Raw genomic sequence first — 26529 nt, forward strand, 5'->3', positions numbered from 1 at the left:
TCAAACTTAATTGTGCTCTACAAATATGTGTTTCATCATCACTGCGTACATATAACAGTTGTACTAACATATTTGACTAGTAAATGAATGTTGATCTTAAATTCATTCATCTGAAAAGTCTAAACAATAAAGTATTCAGTCATCTACAGTGACTGTCTGTCAGTCAATTTTCAGACTTGTGGTAAATTCAGTAGCTTTTCAGACAATTCAGTATGATGTTGATGTGTACATGTAAATAAACTCATCATGGATACCAGGATTAATAAAGGCAACAGTAGTGTCGGTGTTCAAAAGTCATAAATCGATTGAGAGAAAACAAATCCGGATTACAAACCAAAACCGAGGGAAACACATCAACTATAAGAGGAAAACAAAGGAACAACAGGAACACCGAAGTGCAACAAAAACAAACGCCAACACAAATAAAAAACGAACTATTTGATAACCACTGCCATATTCCTGACTTGTTACAGGACATTTTAAAGAAAAAATGGTAGGTTGAACATGGTTTCATGGCATGCCAAACTTCCCGCTTTAAGTCAATGTTAAAAAAATATCGCTAAAAAACTACGTGACAGAAATACAGAACAAACACACGCAAGAACATTCATAACAGAGAAACTCACAAACAAATAATATAATAGTCGACACAACATGCAAACCACAGAACAACAACGAATATATTCCATCAAAGAAAAACACCATAGGATATCAAAAACAGTGACGCGCTTACGTAACCAACCATCAATCTCGAACAATCTCGAACGTTATACAATATTTTTCTCAATATTCGTCCAAACAATTTTCATGACAATGATGGTATGGAAAGGCAATTAAATGAGAACTACTGAACAGTCTGAACATAGACCAAACATATCTTAATTGATTTCAAGCGAATTGTCTAAACAGTACTGAATTTACCGCAGTGGATAAGTCTGAAAATTGACTTGAAGACGAAAATGTCTTAATAATTTATTTTTCAGTCTTTTAAAAGTTGTCAAAATCGTCGTTTCAGATCAAAATTGGCTTGCCAGTGTTTTTTTATGTAAACTTCGACAAGGATATTTAAGCTTTGAAGAGTCCAAATTTAGTACTCTGAAAATGTTACATATGAACATTGACATCCTTTGGATATTAATGCAGAATGTTATTAGATGAAACGGGACACGGTTAAAGTTCGATGTCTGTAGTGTAATCATATGGTAATCTAAACATAGCTTGGATGCCTCGCAGAACTCTGTGACAGTATTTCCATTGTTTCATTTCTCAGGGATAAATCTGATAATTCATATGCAGATCCCTCATCAGAACAATAACAAAAAAGTCTACATTTAGTCTGAATTCTGTGACAGTGACATCTGTTCGTTATGAAAAGACTTATTAAACAAAATAATCCATTCCCATAAAAGATAAAACTTATTGCAAATAAAGCATCTGATGAAACAAATATTCCATTTGCGTTGATCAGAATTACTAAATAGTAAATGAACGTAACTACAAGACACAAAATAGATGCTGAACTAAACCAGTTCAGGACAAAAAGATCGTCTTCGTTTACATTTTTATCAAGAACCATAGCAGAACGTGGGTTTTTAGCATAAACTGTCACGTAACATACAAAAATAATCACGTATGGAATAAACGTTGAAATCACTAACTGGTACCCAGACCATATGATGGCATGACTGTTATATGAAGTAAAATCAACACTACACATTCCTATTTCTGAAATAAGAGAGAAAAAGATAAAGTTATAAACAATATATGAAGTTGTAAACCGAAAGAATCCATTTTTAAATAAATATCATTGCTTGCTATTCCCTTAACATCTTCGCATCTCTGCATGATGCAGTCTCTTTGGATTGTTGTGCAAAGAAAACGTTATTAAATTACTGATCAGTTAAATGTATAATTTGGTTGATTCCACTATCAAATGTTTCTGATGTAAAATTACTGATCAGTCAAATGTATAATTTGTTTGATTACACTATCAAATGTTTGTGATGTAAAATTACTGATCAGTTAAATGTATAATTTGTTTGATTCCATTATCAAATGTTTGTGATGTTAAATTACTGATCGATTAAATGTATTATTTGTTTTATTCCATTATCAAATGTTTGTGATGTATTACATTCTTTCAATAACATTATTTTGAAAATAATAATGGTTACATGTTCCTATTGAAATTTGTACTTAAAATAGTCGAACTTTTATGGGGTTATATTGTGGACGTTTGCCCAATGCTCCGGTCAAACCAATTATGGTGTGCTAGACGTTAAATTTTGACTTTGACTTTATAGAGCCATGTTATGTCTAATAAGCTTCTAATAGAACGGTATATCAGTAAAACAACACAAACACAAAGTTCGTCATTTCCTTTTTGATATTTGATTGACATACCATGAAATCCAGCAATGTATAATCCATATTTGCATAATATGTGCACAACCATACTCACCTTGAGATTCAAGATACACATTGGTATATAGATAATATTGATTTTCGTCCGCATTCGTGTTAATTTCCATATTTGTCGCACCGATGGTATGACCTAAATATGGTTTCCATAACAGTGAATACAGCAATTGTTTTACCGATCCATCCTTATAGTTTGTCCAAAATGCTTGGATGCTTTCAGTGTTAAACGCCCGGACAATGATACTGATGACTGATGACACAATTACACGGGCTGATACTCCAATGTCAGAAAGAAAATGATTTGATATTAATGTTTTTGGATCATGTTCTTTTCCTTGCTTCACAGCTTCTTGGAAAGTTGACAGATAGTATGACGTCAGGTCTGGATTTGATGCAACAGCTGTTTGATTGTTAGAATACATGTTAATTGTCACTGTAAGATTGATATGGCCTGGAAATAAAAAAGGAATTCTAAACATCGAATGTACTTTTGGTCTATAAATCTATCAATATATAAATATATTTCACTTTCACAATTCTTGAGTTATTAATTTGAACTCAGTTCTTGATGTTGAACGTATTCGTTTTATTCATCGTTTTATTATCTGTGTTTGTATTTCGAGTATAGATGTGTGTCCTTATTTTGTCTGTCATGATAGTAGTCTTCCATCCTCCTCATTATTTGATCGAGGTAATGAAATAGTTTACTTGGCATTAAGGAATCGAAACTTCGCACATGTAACAAATAGATAAATAAAACTATTATAAAAAATACTACCATATTTTATTTCGTGCAAATATTTTTTTTTTTATGGTTGTCTTTCATTATATTCTGATTTTTTTTAATCATTATGGGATAATTGTATGTGTTGAAAGTGGCATTTGATAGTCTGTTAATTATTTGCTTTCTTTTTTAGATTTTAGAGTATTCAGAGCTTGTCATATTGAATAGACGTCCGTCTGTTGTTGAAAACCATGGGCTTAGGTTGAAATAACTTCATTGTGTCGTTGGGCTCAAGTCACATTAACGTATACCCACATTTCATTTTATTTGCATTCCAAAGTATTGCGGAACAGAGTATTCTAAGTAAGGCCATATTGATTATTGCCTTTAACGTGACCAAAAGCACTTAACTCAACAAGTATTGTTATTTTTGACCATTGTTTATGTTTCTTATGTTTTGTTTGTAAATGCATTTGATTGAATTTTTATGTGTTTTACCCACTATTAACCAAATGCAGTAAATATACTAATTCTTTGCCATGTTCGGTTTTGTTATGTAAAGGTAATGAAAATCTATAATGTAATACGACGTATTAATTTAAATATGAAAGAGCGTTAGTCCTGGTATTCAAAACGTTAATATAATATAATCTTGTTTTTGCAATACACGGCTTATTAAATTTCTATTTATCAACTAATGGACGGATAAATCTAAGTACATTTCTGTGTTTACTTTGTTCTGCATTAATGCAGAAATCATGTTATGATGTTCGTCTCATATTGTTGCCAATAGAAGCGACTGAATCAAACTGCAACCAAACAGTACGAAAATGGCAAGGTCAATTTCGCTTTGTCTAATTTTCACGCTAAATCATTACAAAAAGCATTTCAGTATTCAATACAATTCAAAATAACAAAGGTTCTGACTCAAAAATATTTTATTATAAAATGTGTTATTAGTTGATAAAAATAACTCAAAAGTAAAAATCTTACTGGATTTAACAAAAACCTTCGTCACCAAACCTAAAATTCTATTAAATTATGTTATGCATTTGTCCTTTAAACATTCTCGATAAGGTGTTCTTTGGAATCTTCTTTAAAACATGTAAAATTTTAATATTGTAACAAAGGTGTACTCAACTGCAATGCATGCTGTTGGATAAATACGACTTTAACGCTAAATTTTATGTGAAAATGTTGTGTCATCTGTACTATTATTTGTCTATGTGTCTCTTTTATTTTTGGCCATGGTGTTGTCAGTTTGTTTTCGATCAATGAGTTTGACTGTCCCTCTGGTATCTTTCGTCCCTCGTTTTTGAACAAAGTCGTTTATTTATTATGTCGTCACTTTTAATTTAAATGGTAAAATAACAAAAATACAGAACTTTAAATTTCACTAAGTTCGGTCTATTTTTCAATTAAACCTTTTAATCAAACCCCTTTAGAGTCAGTTTTTGGATATAACTATATTTGTGGTTATACAGTAACAAGACTGATACAAAAAGTATGTGTAAAATATGTGCCTTTTTTTTTTGCGGAAATTCGTTTATAGTGATTTTGCATGTGTAATTAAAGGATTTTTTATTCTTGTAATCTATTATAATAAGTCACAATATTGTAGCTGTGGAGTCAAGTTTTGTCTAAAAAATATGTATAAAATCTCTACGAATTAAATACCTTTTTAAAAGAAAATGATATTGCCGATATCTATGAAAATTCTTTACAATTATATAATGTAACACTTTACATTTATAACTTACCTCTGAAATACGAATATTCACCAAGTCCATAAAGTGGTCCGGAGGACAACAATACGACAAGGATGTAAATGCCACATACTATTATATTAACGTTTCTTGGAGAAAATGTTGATGGGTGGTCAAGTACAGCAAGGAATCTGTGGTATCTAGAAATATTTGTTTTACATGAAATATTTCAACAGATTAATGAATTACAAGTATATTAGTAGCATATCTATATTTTCATTTCTATCCACAATAATGGACTACCGTTAATCACATTGGTAGTGATTTGATCGTCCACATTTATAATTCGATGACCTTTTTTTACACAATATGACAGATTTCTCTGGTACATGTGAAAAGTAGATTAGCTATTAATGTCTGCTAAGACTATTGTACAGTTTATCTCAGTCAAATATTTATATATTCTACTCCTTTGTTGCTGTGTTTGGTCGCTTTTCGTTTTCGTTCTTGTTTTTGTTTTGTATCAATTTTGAATACATATTCCAAATAAATTTATTAATATACTTTTACCGATTATGAATCATTAATTGCTTTTACCATTTCACAATATAAATATTGTTGCATGAGAAGCACGATATCATATGTTTATCTTTCTTGTACACGTAATATTATTTCCGTTAAAATGGAAGTTAGTTTCTCCAAAAGCTTTGGTTTTTAACGTTCGTTTTCGTATGTCTGTTTTTTTATTGTGTCTTTTTGTTCCCTTCACGTTATGTACATTTGGTTTGATTTTTTCCCTATAAATTATTGATGCGTTCACAGAGTTATTATTTAAGAATTCATGTAGAATACAGATACAAAATAATACCTCTCAATGGATACAATCGCCATGACCCATATATTACCAGAAGTTAGAATAAGATTCAGGAAACCAAAAGTTTGGCACATAAAATCCCCAAGAATCCATCCACCTGTTAATAGAACACATAAATAATTTACTGAATCACAAAAAGACTTTTCAATATAAATAAAAGCATGTAATTGTACATTGAGTAGAAGGAGATCATTGCCTGTGTTTTATATGGTTTATATTTAGACAGATCTCGTAAACATTAAATAGTTTATTTCTATATGAGGGTTTTATTCTTTTTTTGTAAGCGACAAAGATTAGTGAATTCAAACCGACAAGCCCAGGAACATCTGATAATAAAACATGATTTCATATAACAACATTGTCGGGAGCAGACAAGCCAGTATATCTAAATGAATCTATCGATTGCAATGATTTAGGTGGTCTATTTGAATCCTTTTTTCCAGAGGATCAAGAGTGTTGCGTTCATAAGTACAACGGTAAATTAGAGCTATAACATGCATAACATGTATACAAAACTCTGTTTGATGATTATATATTATGTCCTTTGGACTTATAAGGCAAAACTAACATCTTTAATATAACTCAATTTTCCCGTCAACGACCATTTTTCCACAATTCAAAAGTTTTAACCAAATACAATTTTCCGCAATTCCTAAAGTTGTAGCTTTATGTATTTATTTTTCAAAAATCTATTCAATCTAAAGCTATAAATAAGAAAAGGTAAACATTTAAACAGGACAATTTATAAGGACAATTACCTTGAAATGACAGAGAATAGAACATCCATATAAATGATAAGCCAAGAGGATTGAAAAGCCTGTTTAATTTTTTGTTAACACAAGTGTATGGCTGTACAAGGACAAGCTTCTCCTTTCAAAATGTTTAAAGTGCTTACTATTCTTTGATATTCAAGTATATGGCTGTAGATAGCAAGACCACTCCCGAAAAGTGTTCATTATTGTTTAAGTAGGCAGTGACTGGAAAGATCGAGTGGATGTCATTAAGTTCTGTCGCATTATTTCAAACAACATGGTTATGCTAGTCTACATGTTAATTTCATATATCTTCCATAATTAAATATTTAATACATTTTTTTCCTGATACCATATATACTAAAACAAAAAGTAGATTTGATTGTCAATTGACGTGGATGTCAAAATAGGTCATCATTCATTTATAGGTTCAGCCTTCAACATTGAGCATTGCGAACGGAAAATGTCACACAGATGTTGAAACTCTTGAACATTTATTTTATCAATGTAACACATTAAAACATTGATAGAAACATTTGTTAGAAGTTTACTATTGAGTTACGTAATAAATAACGGTACACTTGTTGAAAAAGATAATCTATTAGAAACCTTTACATATAATCCTAATTATATAATTTTAAACGCAATAATACCTTCTTTAAAAAGGGCTATTTTGAAAATTGATAATAAAATGCAAATTCGATAAAATTCCACTGACTAGGCAGTATGTACGGGTTTTGCTGAAATTGCACTCAAAAAACGAATTAAAACTTTTGCTCTAGGATATAAAGTATATATATGCAGATCGAAAGTTGATCTCTCTGTGGATTATATATAGTTAAAGATACTTAGTTTTATTGTTCTAAGCTAATAGGTGTGTTCGATTCCATATGTAATAACCTTGATTTATTGATCTTAGGGTATACTTTGTGTAAAATATTTAAATATTTTTGACCGAAAGAAAACTTCCATTTTCTTTTTTTCTAATCGGTATTTGACTTTATGACGATGCATACGTACGGTATTATGTATGTAAGTAAATTACCACATAAACATCATTCTTCATACTACATGTATTAGGACTTACCACATGTTCTTTTTCTTTTTATAATCCATGCATGGGTATATTCCAGATTATAAATCTTATTTGTGTCAATTGTATAAAGAATTTTCAATGTTAAATAAATACATGGTTGTCAGTGAAGCTGATGAACTGTAATGATGTATTATATATAATGATGTTTTGATAATACGTATTACATGCTGGTCATTCAAACTCTTTGGATTTATCCTGGTCAAGTAAGGCTATTAAAAATACCGGGGCCCCCAACTATGTAACCTCGGCTACTTAGGTATTTATATACATGTATCAGGAATTGCTTGAATTATCATATTACTTTTCGTGAAAAAAAACAATGAACATAGCTCATACTGTATAATCAGCTAAGAAAGGCATGACAAAATATGAAACTAGAAAAGAAATTACAGTCTCCTGACTAGGAACAGGTATGTAAAGAATATGTCGGGTTTAAATATGTATGCGAGAGTTCAATCGTCACTCTAACCTAGGACAGTGGTATTACGGCACACCATTAGAAGAAACTGTAGAAAAAATAGGCACAAAGCGCAAAAAGCAAAAGGAGACAAAAGATAAAAGTTTTGATTGAAGAGTACTTTCAGTAATTGAAATTAAAGCTAGTTCCAAGCAAATTGAAACTATTAAAACAAATCATCATGATCATGTTCTCACCGACTGAAATATCAATAAGTATACATTCATGTCAAGACGCCGCAAATAGTCTTAAAAAACGAAACCATATGCAATACCAAAATATAAGAATCAACAGCATACATGTAATTGTGTACTTATTAAGATATTTGTTTAATTTTAGATATTCTTTAAGGTCAGTGTACAGTAATAAATGTTCTATTTAGTAAACGATTTTGCGTGCGTACACTTAATCAGATGATGATTTTTGTGGAAAGTAAATGATGTTTCAATTCTTAATTTGTTGTATGTTAATAAAATGATATGGTCACGGTGTCGGACAAAATTAGAAATGTTTATTATTATCAATGATGGAAATTACAGTTTGGATTGTAGTAGGTTTCAGAAATTAAGTAGCGTGGTGCACATACATATTTTATGTTCATTTGAACAGGTGAATTTAGAACATACTGCTTATTTCTATTTTTTTAATGTACTTCAAGTCTTCACAGCAATGCTTTATAATAATAAATTTAATTTAACGAAATTCAATGTTATACAGGATACTGAGCAAATTTCGGAAAAGAACAGCCGCTAACGATAAACTGTGTCAATTTAATATTACAGTAAAGTCAATATTTTATTTGACCACAATGTGCGGATAAGACTTTCGCATCTCCTTGGCATAGATCGAAACAAGTTGTGTATTCGGACCTGTGGTATCTTTTGCCGTTTTTGTTACAACGCTGGACTGAGTTGGTCCAATGATGGGGGTGAGGGTTTGCACTGGAGGACGCTTCTATCAAACATGTCAAAATGGTCCGAAAGATCTTCTAAGAGGTTCAAATCCAGCGACTTTGAGGGCCATGTCAGTATATGAAATGTTGTTCTGAGTTAGGAAATCTATAATTTCCTTTGCTGTATGGGATCAAACTTTGTCCTGCTGATTCATCTCCCTCCGTCGGTAAATAACATTAACCCTATTTGGCTTTGAATTATCGTTTCTAAAACGTTGAGCAGATCAATATCATTAGACTCTGTTAACGTTCTGTACGCAGGCAGGGTCAATACGTATATTTCCACACCCACCTACTGGGTTTCGTCCATCACACCTTTGGAGAAGAAAACGTGCATCAAATTCGGCGCCAGTTCCTCAAAGTCAAAAACATATATGTGACACCATTGATTAGGGGAACGTCGGTGCTCTGGAGTCAAAACTGGTAGAATATAATGTCTTCTTAGCCATATTACGGACTGTCTGAGCAAACACTTACATAAGATACTATCAGCAGTGGTTGTAGCAGTTGTCCAGGATAGCGTTACTAAATGTGTCGCCGTCACTAGCTGTTTGACGTCGCGTTACAATATTGTTACTATGTTATTTTTATAAATGAGTAGAATATTGATCAGTATAGAAGTATTTTCTTTAGAATCACCATAACCTTATAACAAAGCAAACTATACAATTCAAAACATAACAGCAGTGTCTGTTTGATGATGTAGATGGAACTTCCGAGTGTATCGATCTTGGTCACGGGTAGTTTTCTTGCTTAAGCACTTCGTATGCAATATTAACCTATTTTGGTTTGAAAATTCACCACCAAATTCGTGCTCTGGTGAACGATGATGTCCGGTGTCATTGTTACTTGTAGCAGGTACCAATCTTAGCATATCAGACGCTTCACAGTAGCAATGGCAGTGGCTTGTTTAACATCTTTGTTTTAATTTCACAGATGATTCAACCACATGTACAATCCTGCTGTGGAAAACATTTACAGTTTTTGATGCTTTTTTTTATACAGGTCTTTCAAAATACCATTGTGAGATGTCAATACCTCGTGCCGGCATTTTGAAATCGCCTTTAATAACTTATTGCGTTGATATCTAAATATTTAAGATTCAGTTATTCATTGTCAATCTTATAATAAAGATGAGAAGAACCTTTGCAGGGTTTTTTTCGAGTTTTTTTTCTACAACTTGATTTAATGAAGGAAATTAGATTGATTAAGAACATATTTATGGAAACGATCGCGTCTTATTGCTGCTCATTTTATCATTCGTTGTGAAGTAATTACATTCTAATAATAAGACATGCTGATTATAGATTAAATCAAATTGATTTTCTAAAGTAATATTGTAATTTTATATTTCATCGGAGTTCACGAACGCTTGATTAGTTTCAGTGCAAAAATAACATTAAAACAATACTGTCCTAAACGAAAACAGAGTACAGTAATATCATTATTACATTCTCAATACTAAGATTGCAAGTCTTCGACGTGATCGGAAACATATTGTACATATACAAGATATGAGACAATAACCATGGCGTCACGATGGAATAATATTGTCACTGGTGAGTCTTATGTAAATATAAACGCGTTCTGGCGTACACAATTTCATTCCCCGTTATCTATGATAAGCTTTTTACGAATAACCTTAAGCTTAAAGTAGAGTTTTGATTGCTTATAAAACTTCAAAAGGTTCAAGCGGCATGACAAACAACACGGTGTATAAGAATACTTATGCATAAGGCCAAAATGTTGAGAACTATTCGATTCTTCATCTTGAAAAGGGCTTTAAATGAAAAACCGCCATTGATGCTGCGAATGGAAAACTAAGGAGACGTGGTATCCACAAAGACCAATGTGAGATGACGATGACAATGTCCTACTTCAAATTCGCATACGTGCCTTCCTACAACGTCCTAAAAATATCTGCTTATCCAAAAGCAAAATTCATCCAGGGACCATTACACAAAAATCAAAATATTCCTTTATCTACAGCTTTACTTGTATATATGATAGGAGATAACCGACATTTAAGTTAAAGGTAAAAGTTAATTTTAGTGATACTACAGTAACAGTAACAACAGTATTTCCTTTATCACTAAATAATTACTATCTTTACACAAATCCATTCATAAAATAAAAGTTATTTCTGATAGAATGAGTACATTTAGAGGTGGTATCCAAGTAACCGAGAAAAAAATACGTAATGTTTTTTTTCTTGCACAAACGTTCTGTGGCTCCTTTAAAAAATAAGAAAACATTTATTCGTACGAGTTAATGTAGAGTAACTTACGAACAACTTTCATACTAAGATTATTTTTGTTGGTAATAAGAATCCCAGATCTTCATCAAAAATCATTTTAGTCCTCTGGGCTGCATAATTGTTTGCACGGAACAAATTTGAATTCCCATCGAAGACTCCAACGATCAGATTTTCGTGAACATTTAAATGTCATTCTAACAAAAAATAACTCGTGAAAATATCAAGAAGCATATAAATCCGGTCTTGTGTGCATAATTTACGTTGATTGGAGTCAGACTAGCTTTTGTGAAAACATTGATACATGTATTTATTTTAGATTTTGTTATACCTGAACACTATAACAAAAGTTACGGGATCTATATTTTCTTTTACTACACAATAAGTAGGTAATATCAATGAATTTGGACTTACTCAAATTTTTGTTTTTTATTTGTTATTTGAATACGCACATTTGAGACAATTCTGCATAAATGTTTATTTGCAATTTTATTCATGCTGATTTCAAAAGCCTCTTGCATAGCCACGCCTTCCTTATTTTAACTGAATCAGGAATGGTCGCCCCCTTACAATTTGAAATTGTACTCACTTCTTTTTCGGTTTCTGTGTTTCAATATATATCCATGAATTTAATGATATGTTTACAATACATCTGTTTTAGAATAATAAATCATGTGCACAAGACTAAACTGATCAACTGTAACACGACATAACGTACAGGTTATTATTAAATAACCTTTAAACTGGGCGCACTCGTTTAATATTCTAGTATAAAAGGTATTGTGAACATATTTAATTCATGGATAGATACTGAAACACAAATTAAAAAAGATAAGTACACTTCTAAATTTAAGTGCTGTGATCCGTCCATTAGTTTTTCAAATCAACTTAAACCATTGTGGTGACGTCAGCCTATTCATTTACCGTGGATTCTTTTTCTAGAATTAACGCTTCCTAAATCTGCCGCTAAAATGGACTCACCAAATTATATTCAATTGTTTCCTTTGTGTGTCTAATTTCATTAAGTTTGAATTGGCTAATTTGCTGATTTCTGTTCACTAATGGAATTAATTTAAAAACTTAACTTTAATTTTAGTAATTTGTATATGCCTTCACTGGGAATCGAACCCTTCCTTGAAATCTGTTATGAATGACTGACATCAACACATCGACGAAACCTCTCGGCTACCAATGGGTTACAACTTAGATGTCTATCTTATATATATAAATGAACATCGGACACACAGGGGTTGTACCTTTATATATACACAATGGGCAGTCGTATAGTTTAAGTTGGTAGCCGCGAGGTTAGCATGCTTAAAATAAACGAGTTAAAAGATAGGGATTTGTCGGTTTAGGTTCGAATCCTTGTATTATCTCTGTTGTCCCAATTCTATTTTTTTTTATAATTTTGCATGTTATAGTGGATATTTTTGTAATAATAGCGTGTTTTACCGTTTATTTTTTGGATTATTATTGGCTATTTCACATGTTTGAAACAAAAATGATTACATTCTATTTGTCAATTTTTGTTGTATAAATATAGTATGATTTCATCTGTTTAACTACATAATTTTACAAATATTTGTTCGCAAATTCCTATGCTAGAAAATCGTGATGTGCCTAGAGTGCTAGAAATTTCGGTAACATACTTATTATATATACCTTATATATGCTCTTTGGTCGGGTTGTTGTCTCTTTGACACGTTCCCCATTTCCGTTCTCAATTTTATTAGAAATAAGTTCGAATATGTCGTATTTTGTAAAAAGAGATAATTTTCAGATGCCTGATAATATAAAGATCTTTAAAGGTAGAAGTGTTATATTTGTATTTTGTTAACCAATTAATTGTGATCTGAGAATTATCAATGCATCGTTGGAGACGATAACATGGTTATTTAAACTCACTTACAATATCTTCTAATTAAGAAAAGGCTTTAATTTTGAAAAGAAATTAACACAATTGTTTAAGTTATAGATACAATGGATAAGCGTGGATTCATGAAAAACAAACCATTCGTCCTCCGGGCTCATGGTTTCTTTTTCAAGAATCCACGCTTATCCATTGTATCTATATAACAGAACAGCTGCATTTATCAGGTCGGGCACATTTCCTAATACGGACATGTATTATTTAGCATACTTATGCCCCCGTCAATGCATGTATTAGTGTTGGTTTACAAATAAAGCATTTTTTATGTTGGCGATTGACCTATCCACTGAATGATTTGCAATGCATGATGGACTACTTGTCTATAACTGACACAGTACTTAATTTTTCACTTATTGCCAGAAAAAATCTTCTTACTTTTTTTTCTCGATTACTCGGTAATATCACCTCTGAATATACTTATTCTTTCAAAAGAAACTTGTTGCTGTGAGTATATAAATTCCTATAAACTTTCATGCAAAAATAAATATTTTATGAATGGACATGTGTAGAATAGGAATTATGTATATCCCCATTGAGATGCCCCGACATACTGTAATTGCGTGAAGTCTTTGTTGTAGACAGCCAGTGACCGACACGATATCATTTAAATGTCAGGTGTCCATGTCCACACTGTTATGAAATTCATTCTATTTTTTTTCTAGGAAGAATATATGATCTTTGCTATAACCATATGTTGCACAGCTTACATGTGTATATCACTTGTGGATAGTGTATTCATAGTTATTCCGATTCTTAAACACTAAGTGTCCACTAACAGTAATTTCTTTGCACGTTGAATGCCGCAAATAGATATAAGAAGATGTGGCATGAGTGCCAATGAGACAACTCTCCATCCAAGTCAAAATTTATAAAAGTAAACCATTATAGGTCAAAGTACGGTCTTCAACACGGAGCCTTGGCTCACACCGAGCAGTAAGCTATAAAGGGCCCCAAAAATTACTAGTGTAAACCCATTCAAACGGGAAAACCATAAACCATAAATCTACATTTAGCCAAAATTCACATTATTACTATAAAATTACATTCGTCATTACGATTTATTAGAGAATGAGTTGCAATAAATGGTTTTAGACCTCTTTTCCTCATTGCTTTATATTTGTTTCGCGATTTATGCCCTTACACGACCCAAATAGGGTTTGACTAAAGGTAATATAACAACTGTTTCATACTCTTCTGTGAGTGTTGCTTACAACTTATATCATTATATATTCAAATATAGAAATAAGGAGATAGTGTATGAATACCAATAAGAAAACTTTTTACCAGAGGCCAAATGAAAACAACTATTGGGCACTGTACGGTCTTAAACAGTGCACAAAACCGTAGTCTGTGATTATTTTTTCCATACCTTTGTGTAAATGTAATGACATGTCTCGTTAATGATTTTTCTTATTGGGACATCTCACTTTCCTTTTATAAAAACGATACAGCGTGACTTTTCTCTCATCAGATTTTCTTTATCTGATTGAGAAAATGTATTCCTTTTTCCATGTCACAAGGTTGGTAATTCTATTGACTGCTCAATCAACACTGAGTTAGGAGACCTTTGTGTTTGAAATTCCAGTAATGCAAATGTTCATTTATAGAAAATATAATTATAAACAACTGATTTTTATAGTTTGTTCTTATGTTGTACTGTTACACCACTGTCCCAGGTAAGGGGAGGGTTGGGCGCCCGCTAACATGTTTAACCCCGCCACATTCTGTATGTGCCTGTCAGTGGTTGTTGTTTGTTTCTGTGTATCATATTTGTTTTTTGTTTATTATTTTATACATAAATTGGGCCGTTAGTTTTCTCGTTTGATTTGTTTTCACATTTGTCATTTTGGGGCCTTTTATAGCTGACTATGCAGTATGGGTTTTGCTCATTGTTGAAGGCCGTAGGCCGTACGGTGACCTATGTTTGTTAATTTCTGTGTCATTTTGGTCTCTTGTGGAGAGTTGTCTCGTTGGCAACTATACCACATCTTCTTATTTTTATATGAATTGTTCTTTAAGTGTTTATTTCTTGATAGCTTTAAACAAATTTAGCCAAAACTGCATATCAGATTTAAATGTACACAATTTTAAGATTTACCAAGGGTTTCAAGTAATAAAATGGTTAAATATTGGTAACAAATTCCCTGAATGAAAACAAAATAAGTTTTGATAAACAATACAACAGTTTCTTCCCAATTTCATACTTGGTATTGTATTGTATAGTTTATTTTTGTTTTGTGTTTTTGTTTTTGCTTTATTATGTGAATGGCATACATGTATTTGAATAAGTTTGAATATGTCTTTTATTTAAGATATATTCAATTTTTCATTCCTGAACTATTCCAGTTTCCATCTGGTTTTATATGAATAAAGGACGATGTTGATTATTTTTCAATCAGGCGGCAACCCAACGATAAAATTAAACAACATTATTTAGAGTGTTAAATGCAATCTGCAAAACAAGTCAAATGTCTTTATAAAAAAACTGAAAAATTAAAAAGAAACTATCAAACATCTGCCATCAGGACTAAAATTATTGACATAACAAAAAGACTTTAATATTTGACATAAAGCAATAACTGACTATGTCGCGTACTTGTACAGTACTTGCAACCTTAGGCGTTACTGTTTTAGCGATCAATCAGCGGTCATCGATCAGTCACCGATCAGTCAAGTTCGCGTCAAACTCACGTCACCAATCCGTCAGACTTATAGTAAAAGTATTTGACGGATCGGACGGATAGGACCGATCGACCTTTCTGACGGATTGAACCTTACTACGTCACATGATTAACTAATACAAATTACGAAATCTTAGTTTCGTTTCATTTGATTAAAATGGCGACATGGAAAATACGAAACATTCAAGTACAAATGATCAGCATCTTTTTTTATTAATTATTTAGCACAGTTTTAAGAATTTAAAAAGAAAAGAAATATGCATATAAAACTTAATTTAAATATAACTATTAAAGAATGGCCATTTTCGTTTTAATTTAGGTTATATTTCTTTAAACCCGGACATTTCTAAAACGGTGTTTATCGCGATTTTCAGTGATTTTATTATTTTCCGAAAATGATCTTGAAAATAAAATGAAATGATCATTTATTCCAAATTTCGATGTATTATTTTTAAATATTTTTAAGTATTTTATCCTTATAATCTTATATAATTCTTTAAACAAACTTATCTCGAGGCCATTAAAATAACAAATCACAAATAAAAATAAAAATGCTGCAAATTCTCTTAAAAATAAAAAATATTGGTAATTTTAAACAAGGAGAAAAACATAATAATATATTTTTTCTGATAGTCTCTTAACTTAATAAAAAATAAGCAATCCTAAGCTATAAAAAGTACAAAAATCCAATGACGTTCAATAATTTCCTTTCAAATAAAGGAATTATTGCATTCTATTTCAACAAAAACAAAAGTTTATGCATATTTATCCTTCTTTATTCATATTTTATTAAAAATTACTTATCTAAAGGTATTTATAATGACTGATAGCAATTGCATTGCACTATTTCTGATATAAAAGAAGAAATATTTGTATTTTTATGCAATGCGAATATTAAATTAAGTATCTGATTCCTTAAATTCAACATATTTTATGAAATGCAACCAATCCTGATGTACAAAAAGTACTGAAATAAAATGGTGATCCATTATTTCTCTCAAAATGAAGATATTATTGCATTCATTTTGAACACCAACAAAAGTTTAAGCCTTATTCTACTTACAATATTAAAATTCTTATAAAAAAAAAATCTTGAAGCCTTTGAAATAACTAGTTACAAATAACAATGCATTATTTTTTAACAAAACAAGAGAAATTGGTAATTTTTAACAATGCAAACAACATTTAAGGATAATTTCTATGATCTTCTTTTACTTTTATGAAAAAAAACCAATACTAAACTATGAAAAGTACAAACATCTAATGACAGTCAATAATTTCCATTCAAATAAAGAAATTATTGCATTCTTGTTCAACAAAAACAAAAGTTAATGCATATTTATCCTTCATTTATTCACATTTAATTAAAAAAAAATTTATATAAAGGCATTTATAATGACTGATAGCAATTGACGTTGCATTATTTCTGATATAAAAGAAGAAATATTTGTATTTTTAAGCAATGCGAACATTACATTTAGAATATTTTCCCTTAAATTCAACATATTTTATGAAATACAACAAATCCTGAATAATAAAAAGTACAAAAAACCATAGGCGTTCAATAATTTCCATTAAAAAAGAGAAATTATTGAATTCTTATTTAAAAAAAACAAAAGTTTATGTATATTTATCCTTAAATTATTCATATCTTATATAAAAGTACTTATCTGAATGCATTACTTATGACTGATTGCAATTGACGTTGTATTATTTCTGATATAAAAGAAGAAATATTTGCATTTTTAAGCAACACGAACATAAATTTAGTATCTTTTCCCTGCAATTCAGCATATTTTATGAAAAAAAAACAATCCTGATGTACAAAAAGAACCAAAATCAAATGACGGTTCATAATTTCTATCAAAATAAAGAAATTATTGCATTCTTATCAAACAAAAACAAAAGTTTATGCATATTTATCCTTCAATGATTCACATTTTATACAAAATTACTTATCTAAAGGCATTTATAATGACTGATTGCAATTAAAGTTGCATTATTTCTGATATAAAAGAAGAAATATTTGCATATTTAAGCAATGCAAACAAAAATTTAGTATCTTTTCCCTGAAATTCAGCATATTTTATGAAAGGAACCAATCCTGATGTACAAAATGTACCGAAACAAATGACCGTTCATAATTTCTATCAATATAAAGAAATTATTGCATTCGTATTCAACACAAAACAAAAGTTTAAGTAAAATTCTACTAACATTATCAAAATTCTTACAAAAAAAATCTAATTTGAGGACTTTGTAATAACAAGTTACAAATAACATTGCATTATTTTTTATCAAAAGAAGAAAAATTGGTAATTTTAAAGATTGCGAACAACATTTTAGTATATTTTCTCAGATATTATTTTGATTTTATAAAAAACAGCCAATCCTGAACCATGAAAAGTACAAAAAGTCAATAATTTAAAATTGAAATAGAGGAATTTTGAATTTTTATCAAACAAAAACAAAAGTTTATGTATATTTATCATTTTTATCAGTAAATTATTCATATCTTATACAAAAGGACTTATCTTAATGCATTAATTATGACTGATTACAATTGACGTTGAATTATCTCTGATACAAAAGAAGACATATTTACATTTTCAAGCAACATGAACAAAAATTTAGTATCTTTTCCCTGAAATTCAGAATATTTTATGAAAAACAACCAATCCTGATGTACAAAAAGAACCAAAAACAAATGATGGTTCATAATTTCTATCAAAATTAAGAAATTATTGCTTTCTTATCTAACAAAAACAAAAGTTTATGCATATTTATCCTTCAATTATTCACATTTTATACAAAATTACTTATCTAAAGGCATTTATAATGACTGATAGCAATTGGTGTTGCATTTTTTCTGATATCAAAGAAGAAATATTTGCATTTTTAAGCAATGCGAACAAAAATTTAGTATCTTTTCCTTGAAATTCAGCATATTTTATAAAAAACAACCAATCATGATGTACAAAAAGTACCTAAATCAAATGACGGTTCATAATTTATGTCAAAATAAAGAAATTATTGCATTCGTATTCAACACAAAACAAAAGTTTAAGTATTATTCTCCTTACATTATCAAAATTCTCACAAATAAACAAAATCTTATTGGAGGACTTTAAAATTATTAGTTACAAATAACATTGCATATTTTTTTATCAAAAGAAGAAAAGAAAAATTGGTTGTTTTAATCAAGGAAACAACATTTAGGTATATTTTCTCAGATATTATTTGGATTTGAAAAAAAACAACCAATCCTGAACCATAAAAAGTACAAAAAGCCATAGGAGGTCAATAATTTCCATTAAAATAGAGAAATTATTGAATTCTTATTTAACGAAAACAGAAGTTTATGTATATTTATCCTTAAATTATTCATATCTTATACAAAAGTACTTATCTGAATGCATTAACTATGACTGATTGCAATTGAAGTTGCATTATTTCTAATATAAAAGACTAAATATTTGCAAATTTAAGCAACGCGAACAAAAATTTAGTATCTTTTCCCTGCAATTCAGCATATTTTATGCAAAACAACTAATCCTGATGTATAAAATGTAACGAAATTAAATGACGGTTCATAATTTCTATCAAAATAAAGAAATTATTTAATTTGTATTCAACACAAAACAAAAGATTAAGTAAAATTCTCCTTCCATTATCAAAATTCTTACAAAAAAAATCTTATTGGAGAACTTTAAAATAACTTGTAACAAATAACATTGCATTATTTTTTATCAAAAGAAGAAAAATTTGTAATTCTAAATAATGCAAACAACATTTTAGTATATTTTCTCAGATATTATTTTGATTTTATAAAAAAACAAACAATCCTGAACCATAAAAAGTACAAAAAACGATAGGCGTTCCAATAATTTCCATTAAAAAAGAGAAATTATTGAATTCCTATTTAATAAAAACAAAAGTGTATGTATATTTATCCTTAAATTATTCATATCTTATACAAAATTAATTATCTGAATGCATTAGTTATGACTGATTGCAATTGACATGCATTACTTCTAATATAAAAGAAGAAATATTTGCATTTTTAAGCAACTCGAACAAAAAGTTAGTATCTTTTTCCTAAAATTCAGCATATTTTATGAAAAACGACCAATCCTGATGTACAAAAAAGAACAAAATAATGAAATGATTGCATCTTTAATCAACACAAATTAAAGTTTAAGTATTTTAATATTCATTTTATTTAAATTCTATCAAAGAAACTTTTCTTGAGGCCTTTTAAATAACTAATCAGAAATAACATTGCATTATGTGTGATAAGAAGAAGAAATATTGGTAATCTAGAACAAACATTAAAACAACACTCTAAATTAATTAATCCAAACAAAGCTGTATGTATCTTTACTGTTATACTATTTTTATTTTCTTCATCTAACGACAACAAATAGAGTACTTATTTTAAATGATAACATTTTATCGCTTTTTAGTGGTACATAATTAACGAGTAAAGGTGTCTTCGTAGAGGTCCGCGTTTATCGACTGTAGATACTGTCAAGTTCGTTTTACATAAGAATTTTAATTATATATGTATCCGTCCGATCCGTGCATACAATTAATTTACTGATCGATCGCTGACCGTTGTCACAGTAACTCTCACATAGCCTATTTGACGTATCTGACGGATTCTATGGGTCATCGATCACCGATCAGTCATCGATCAGTCAAACATCCGTCACCGATCATTCACCGATCAGTCAAGTTCACGTCAAACAGTAACGCCTAAGGTTGCAAGTACTGTAACAGGGCTAGGTTAATTTTCGTTTTCTCCCTCTGATGATATTATAACCAGACATTTTTTCGAAAATTTTACGGAATCCTTAACGAGCTGGTTGTCCGTTATGAAACATCTGTTTCACAAATGACGACGGATGTGTTTCAATTGACGACAAAACCACAATCCCGTCTTTTTTTACTCGAATGTGACCTACCGAATAAGATGTATCACCAGTTTTTTTCTTTGTTGACATATTTGTTTGTTTTTATGTGATTAAGATAATGAAACAATGTTGAATGCTGTACCCTATTTTTGACATTTTTACCTATTATGTCTGTTTATTTTGTTCACACATTGTTATCAATAAAATGAAATTTTATCTGACTGTCATACATGTGAGAGGTTTAGTTAGCTATATAACCAGGTTTAATCCACCAGTTTCTACATAAGGAAATGTCTGTACCAAGTCAGGAATATGACAGTTGTTTTCCATTCGTTTGATGTCTTTAAGCTTTTGATTTTGACATTTGATCAGGGACTTTCCGTTTTAAATTTTCCTTGGAGTTCGGTTTTTTTGTTATTTGACTTTTACATGAGCAACACTACTGATGCCACTAGTGTAGCAGGATATACTTACCCTTCCGGATCATCCCCAGTTTTCGGTGTGGTTCGTGTTGCTCATTTAATAGTTTTCTATGTTGTGTTTTGTATACTGTTGTTTGTCTTGTCATCGTTTTTCGTTCCTTTCAATGGCGTTGTCAGTTTGTTTTTTATTTATGAGTTTGAATATCCTTTAGTCATCTTTCGTTTCTCTTTTTAAACTGTACATCAGGATGTTTGGATTCTTATCATTCAGGATGTTTGGACTCTTATCATTTGCAAAACAAATATTCAATATTAATGAAAATGTCTTTTTCCAGTTGTCTTTATTTGACAACGAGATTTGAGGCCTATATATTTTATGTTGTTTCCCGCAGAAACAAAAAAAAACAAGTATGATATCATATATATAGTGATGGAATTCTCTCAATTAGATTATTCTGTTGAACGTGTTCTAACTACATTAACATCCTCTTCTGCAACAGGAAGTCAAATAAATAACTTCATATTCTGATAACAGCAAACTAAACAGGATGTATATTTATATCCTGTCGTATATTTTGTTAAGTTGTTTCGAATTCATTAAAGATATGCATTATATGGCTTCAAGCTAGAATGTTATTGTTACTGGAACAACTCAAAGGCCAATACTTCATATGTTTTCCCTTGTGTGTTTGTATACTGTTTTTTTTTCTTATTTGTTTTTGGTTTGAGTTTTTTATCGCTTATCCGTATTTCCTCTTAATACATATTCACAATAACAACTTGCCATTTTTACATTATTTGCTTTGCCAGTTAACATTACAAAATGTTGAAGCTTATCAGATTTATACTTAGGTGAAGAAACTGTCATGTATATTTCTTTAAACACAAAACATTAATATCGGTTTACAATGTAGTACTTAAATTTGTACTTAGCAGCTGAACAGATTCAATCAATCACGCATTCCAGTTGGTAGAATGAAAATGTATACAACATGTTAAAACCATTCTGTATTTGTTTGCTTGTTCCAAGCCTAGAACCTTTAGTACAATGAAAGTTTTTGGTTGTTGACTGCCATTTTAATCATTTTTCGGTTATTATTCATTTGATAAATCAAGCCATTGATTTTTTACTTTTGAATTGTTTCACATTTTGTTTTCTAACGACCATATATAGCTTACTATCCGGAATTGATGTTTATCAATGTAGAATGTTGCCACGTGACTTGTTGTTATTCCTGGTGTTTTTGGCAGATAGGTGTCCCATTGGCAATCCTACAACAACTTCTTTTTTTCATATTATTAGCAAACTATTCTTAAAATAATTCTTTGTAACGTTTGAAATGGAAACAAAGTAACTATTGTCTAACTCTGGAATCAGAACTAGTTCAATATTTTGATGGTTTTTGAATTTATTTTGAACTTCTTATGATTTGGAAAATACTGGTCGTGGCAGGTGCGCTCGACTAAAATCTTAATTGACTAGGATTATAAGTTTTCCTACTGAAGGTCGGTGTTTCTCACCGGGTACCCCAGCTTCCTCCAACAATAAAACCTGACCGCTACGGAATGGCACAATAGTGTTGAAAGTTGCGTTAATCAATCAATCATGTTATATTATTCCAAACATATATATGTGTGATATATTCCTATCTTTTGTTAGAGTTTGTTTTAAGAGAAAAGAATCACAATGTGCTACAGCCTATTTACCAAATTCCTGTTGAAGCTAAAACTAACTAGATAGAAACTCGAAGAAATTAATTATATGACAATCCTATAATAATTCATTCATCATACGAATAGTTTGATTGGAAATCAGATCGTATATTGAAATTAAAAGAAGGCGAATTAAAGGAAACATCTTTTTCCTAAATTTGAATAAAATAATTTGTGGATTCTAAGTCAATGAGACACCAACACAACGACACCAATAACAAAAAGATATTAAGAGATGAGCAGGTGTCTGTACAATATGTCAAGCTTTTAATGGTCCAGAACATCGAATGTGAATGAATTAAACGAAACTATAAATCAACGATTTTTAAGTAGTGTTCATTCTATTTTTCTATACTTCAAAAAATGTATATAAAGGCAACAGTAGTATACTGCTGTTCAATAGTTATAATTTGATTAAGCAAAAACAAATCCGGGTAACAAATATATGTCATAGCACAAATTTCAATCAAGTATGATTGTGAATACCACATTTTTTACAAATCAGATTTTTTATATCTACTACCTAGTTCAAATTTTACAAGTCAAAAGCATTAGGAAATTAGCTTTAGTACAAATTCGGTGGTTCATATCTGGTATGCTGTACTAGGACACAATACATAATACAAAAAATAATTTTGAATTACTTCATAATGAAATAAAATTATAACCTAAGCTTGTCTGAAATCCAATTTTGTTTTATTTTAATTTATCACTTAGGCAGCCTTCAAGCCCCCGACGTTATAGTCATATAAGTTCTCGTTTGTTATCAGAAAGATATCATTCCGTTGATGAATAGCGTTTAAGTTTTCTTAGTTTTGTTGGAATTCCTTTTTTTTTTTAATTAGCCTTGAAGTTTGAAAATTTCTGTTATACTATTATACCAAGAGAATATTCAAATTCATCAATTGAAAACGAACTGACAATGTCGTGGCAAGAAAAGAAAAATCAACACACAAGTACCAGTATACAAAACACAACACAGAAAAGGAAGTCCAAGCAACACGAACCCCACCAAAAACAAGGGGTGATCTCCGGTTTTATCAAAATAACGAACAAAAGCAGCAGAAACAGTTTGACAAAGGTAAATGGTGTTATCCGTTTTGGCGCTCAAAAGTATATTATATATAGGTGTTAAAATATAAGATGGAGCTAAATGCAAATACTGTGCCAACAAATACTTTATGAAAACAACACTTAATGACAATGATAGGTTAGTTTGCTAAGACATCCATTGCTAAATCAACTCCTAGTGAAAAGGACATATACGTTTGCTAGAGACAAGATGATCTCTTGTAAAAACATAAGTAAAAGGACATTGGAGTTTGCTTAAAGACCTCTCTTGCAAAAAATCTGAAACTTACGGTGATAATTGTAAGTTGCAACTGTGCAGATAAAGCTGCACCATTTGTTAATTAAGATATAAAGCCACAATTATTTGCCTTACAAAATGCAAGTAAATATTGCAATAGATAAGATAATACCCATCCGGGACATTCCGTAGTAAGATGATTAAACATTATTCAAGTGCAATCCAAAATCACACAAGTAATAATAACTATTTTAGTTATTGTTGCTTGTATGATCCTTGATTTTACTTGGATAATGTTTTATAATGGTAGATAGTATAATCTTGGATCCCTACTGGTGGCACTTTCATCTAAAGCGCCAAGTAACCCAAAAGATGATGACAGCCACAATATCCCAATTTAAGCTATTAGAGTTCTGATTGGTTTTTTGATTTTAAAGGAATTCCAATTTGTACTGAGAAGGATCTAGATCCTACTGAATTATTAAAAATGTATGGAATAATGGACCATCGTGCGATAACACAAACAAATGTTAGTAGATCTTTCGAACGCAAATGACATGGCAACCAAAGAAATTGAGGGTTAGAAAATATATTGTGAAGAAATAATAACTGTTTATCATTTAACATATCATTTTAAAAGACCGTGTGGGAGATTTATACCGGTTTAACAATAATGCATTTGAGTAAGCATTGTACCACTACAGTTTTATTTTTCCTCATTACATTTGTCCTGAATTTCGAACATAGCAACATAGTTTATTTCCGTTATATGATTAAACAAAATGCAGTTCCGCATATTTGCCTGTTAAATTATTCGCGTTTAGCGGGGAAATGCCATACCTTTGAGCGAAAAACAAATTGTACTTTAAAGTTTAGATAAATAAAGGCAGTAGTTAGCCGCTGTTCAATAGTCATACATCGATTTAACTGAAACAAATCCGGATCACAAACCAAAACCGAGGGAAATACATCAACTAAAAGAGGAAAACAACCGAACAACATAAACATTGAACTGCTACAAAAACAAATGCCAACATTCATAGAAACAGACTATTTGATAATTGAATTTATTTTAACTGATTGAATGGTTTATTTTCTACGGATTTAAATTTATGTAACAAAAGGGAAATCAAGTAACTTTAAATCATTACGTCCCTTTAAATATGAGACATCTATCTAAATAGAACATGAAATGAATTTTATTTTCATGGAAACATGGGTACGAGTATTTTCTAAATACTCAAAAACTGACATTATTGACGTACGAGAGAATAAGAATTACAGCACAACTTGGTAAATTGGTAATACTGTATGTTCTGCAGTATAATAAGGAAATGTACATGACAAATATTGGATTAGTGAAAGTGAAGTTTGTCAACGTTTGGATTCCAAATTATAATCTGAACTTAATAGTGTTTGTTTGAATCGAGTTTTAAAAGCATTTCTTTTATAATATGTACATTGTGTAATATCATGACATTTGCCATATTTGTTTGTTTTTACAATGTACTAGTATTTTGTTTTATGTTTCTCGTTTGTAGAAAACCGTCGGTAAGTAACTAGCATAATATATCAAAGTTCACATTCTTGTTTAAAAGAAATAGCAAAAGTAAGTCTCAAACCAAACCTTTTGCAAGAATTCTCAATACAGTTACATGAAAACCAACTAATAACAAATAGATACTTACTGATAATATGCATTTTTAAACGCCACAGATTTCTGATACATACCTAGCAATGTCATTATTGTTTAACATTTGCAGAAATGTATAAACATGCATAAAATGTTGTATAAAAAAATGATTTAAACGTATCGAAGCATTTCTTTCTTTGCATACATGTACAGTATTATAACAATTTTTATTTATAAAATGAATACGCTTAATGTTTACCTGCAATAGTGGATATAAGAAATCCTGTTAGATTCCAAAGACTGCAAATCAACTGAGAGACCAGGAACATTTTTATCATCGTTTTCAGAATAATATCATTGTAGATAGTAAAGTTTTTGAAGACACATATAAAATGTCCGGCAATGACAAAAATCCACAATATAAACACACTGACAATTTTTAGAATATCTTCTGCCATTTCGTCTTTCAAATTGTTTCAGTATTTTGTTTTTCTTTTAATAGTTTCCTGTCACAAAATGTTGTCAATTTTTTACAAAATATATCACTGTAATAATCAGTAACGCTGTTGCAGTTTGTCCTATTTACACAATTGATATATTATGATGCTAATATATCCTTTGGTATTAACATTCTTTTGTACATTTACATCTGATGTTTTAACACGTGAAGCTAGATTATCAATGGA

General features: G+C 30.3%; 1 protein-coding gene across 1 annotated transcript; it reads right to left on the minus strand.

Annotated features, from left to right (window-relative positions):
* LOC127705846 (uncharacterized) lies at nucleotides 1–26529 on the minus strand. Its single transcript, XM_052210198.1, has 5 exons — nucleotides 26103–26529; nucleotides 5720–5822; nucleotides 4906–5051; nucleotides 2462–2872; nucleotides 1–1725 (listed from the first exon to the last, which is right to left on the minus strand). Exons 1-5 carry the CDS (start codon nucleotides 26299–26301, stop codon nucleotides 1208–1210), a joined length of 1377 nt encoding a protein of 458 aa, XP_052066158.1. The 5' UTR covers nucleotides 26302–26529; the 3' UTR covers nucleotides 1–1207.

Source organism: Mytilus californianus, unplaced genomic scaffold (assembly GCF_021869535.1).
Source record: "Mytilus californianus isolate M0D057914Y unplaced genomic scaffold, xbMytCali1.0.p SCAF_6, whole genome shotgun sequence".
NCBI classification, from domain to species: Eukaryota; Metazoa; Mollusca; class Bivalvia; order Mytilida; family Mytilidae; genus Mytilus; species Mytilus californianus.